Source organism: Rhinichthys klamathensis, unplaced genomic scaffold (genome assembly GCF_029890125.1).
Source record: "Rhinichthys klamathensis goyatoka isolate OS25496 unplaced genomic scaffold, OSU_Roscu_1.1 h1tg000927l_1, whole genome shotgun sequence".
Classification (NCBI taxonomy): Eukaryota; Metazoa; Chordata; class Actinopteri; order Cypriniformes; family Leuciscidae; genus Rhinichthys; species Rhinichthys klamathensis.
Window position 1 is genome coordinate 135,001 of NW_026607260.1, and position 2,070 is coordinate 137,070.

At 46.1% G+C, this 2,070-nt stretch overlaps 1 protein-coding gene across 1 annotated transcript in view; it reads right to left on the reverse strand.

Annotated features, from left to right (window-relative positions):
- The window catches only part of ryr2a (ryanodine receptor 2a (cardiac)), a 129,097-nt gene extending 127,255 nt beyond the window's left edge, over window positions 1-1,842 (reverse strand). The window contains exons 1-2 of the mRNA XM_056244139.1: window positions 1,684-1,842; window positions 843-947 (exon numbers count right to left, since the gene is read on the reverse strand). Of these exons, the coding sequence (XP_056100114.1) occupies window positions 843-947; window positions 1,684-1,833 (255 nt within the window). The 5' untranslated portion in view covers window positions 1,834-1,842. The remainder of the gene's footprint in view (window positions 1-842; window positions 948-1,683) is intronic.
- Between the last annotated feature and the right edge of the window lie 228 nt (window positions 1,843-2,070).

Consider the following 2,070-nt stretch of genomic DNA (forward strand, 5'->3'; position numbering starts at 1 on the left):
TCATTCACTCACTCACTCACACACTCTCTCACCCCTTCCGCTCATTCACTCACTCACACACTCTCTCACCCCTTCCGCTCATTCACTCACTCACTCACTCACTCTCTCACCCTTTCCGCTCATTCACTCACTCACTCTCTCACCCCTTCCGCTCATTCACTCACTCACTCTCTCACCCTTTCCGCTCATTCACTCACTCACTCACTCACTCCTTCCGCTCACTCACTCACACACTCTCTCACCCCTTCCGCTCATTCACTCACTCACACACTCCTTCCGCTCACTCACTCACTCACTCACTCACTCTCTCACCCTTTCCGCTCATTCACTCACACACTCACTCACTCCTTCCGCTCACTCACTCACACACACACTCTCTCACCCCTTCCGCTCATTCACTCACTCACACACTCCTTCCGCTCACTCACTCACTCACTCACTCACCCTTTCCGCTCACTCACTCACTCACTCACTCTCTCACCCTTTCCGCTCATTCACTCACTCACATTTACTCACTCACTCACTCTCTCAACCTTTCCGCTCACTCACTCACTCACTCACTCTCTCACCCTTTCCGCTCATTCACTCACTCACTCACTCACTCCTTCCGCTCACTCATTCACTCACTCTCTCACCCTTTCCGCTCACTCCTCACACACTCACTCAGTCACTAACTCGGTCACTCACTCACTCACTCACTCACTCACTCACTCACTCACTCACTCACTCACTCACTCACTCACTCACCCTTTCCGCTCATTCACTCACTCTCTCACCCTTTCCGCTCACTCCTCACTCACTCACTCACTCACACACACACAAACACACACACATACACTCACCCCTTCCGCTCGCTCCTCAGTGTTGGCCAGCATCTCCTGCAGTGCTCGCACCGACAGCGACTGCTCCAGCACAAACGTGCAGATGGACAGATCCGGGGGAACATTCTGGAAAACACGACATCAGGTCATTTAGGTGAAGGTCACATTTACAGACACTCACAGGACTCCGGCTGCTCTGACGGGTAATTCTAAAGACCTAAAAAGGTTCAAACCTTCATTGAAACTTTTAGAATCATGTCAGTTTCATGAGCATCTTGTGTCGACATGTTATGATCAGAATTAAAATAAAGAGTGTTTCCACATTATTTTAATCAATCTGAGAACAGGATCAGTCGCAGGTCATGGTTTGAGCTGTGAGATGATGAGCGCGAGCAGACAGAGCTAGAGCTCGCTGTATCTCAGGACAAGTGTTTATGAGGAAGATGATTAAACGATAAACAGACACACTCAGCTCCATCAGTGCAGTACAGTCTCACTCAAACATACCCGATACACACATCAGATACACACACAGTTTCATTTTCATCATTTTCATATGTATATTATTTTTTATAATTTTCACTTTCACACTTGTCAAACTGTCCTATGGAAGCTTATTTCGGCCACTGAATAAAATATAAAAAGGTAATTGCGACTTTTCTCACAATTGTAACTTTTTCTTCTTATAAAGTCTGAATTCCGAGAAAAAAGTCCGAATTGCGAGGAAAAAAAAGTCCGAATTTCAAGAAAAAAGTTTATGACACTTGCATCTCTGGAATGTCAAAGTTATTGCAATAATCATTGTGAGTTTTGTTGGTGCAGTGTAATAATGATCTGCCTGTTACTGAGATAAGAGTCGTACCTTTGAGTTGGACGTGGACTCGAGGAAACAGAGTCTGTTCCCGAAGCCCTCAGCAGCCAGACACAGCTTCTGCTGCTCCTTATGGAGGAGGGTGGAGCACTGGAGGACCACCTCATCATCCTGAACACACAACACACAACACCTCATCATCCTGAACACACAACACACAACACCTCATCATCCTGATTTGTGTGTGTGTGTGTGTGTGTGTTTCAGACGGCGCAGGGCGGAGATGACTGTATTAATCCACACACCACGACCTCACACTCACTGAAGATTCAATGTCATGCAGCTGAGAAACCATCAACATAAAACTCCCTGTTAGGAGAACAGTTCATTACAACATCTACAGACAATCTTTCTTTTTATTTTAATCTTTTTTATTTC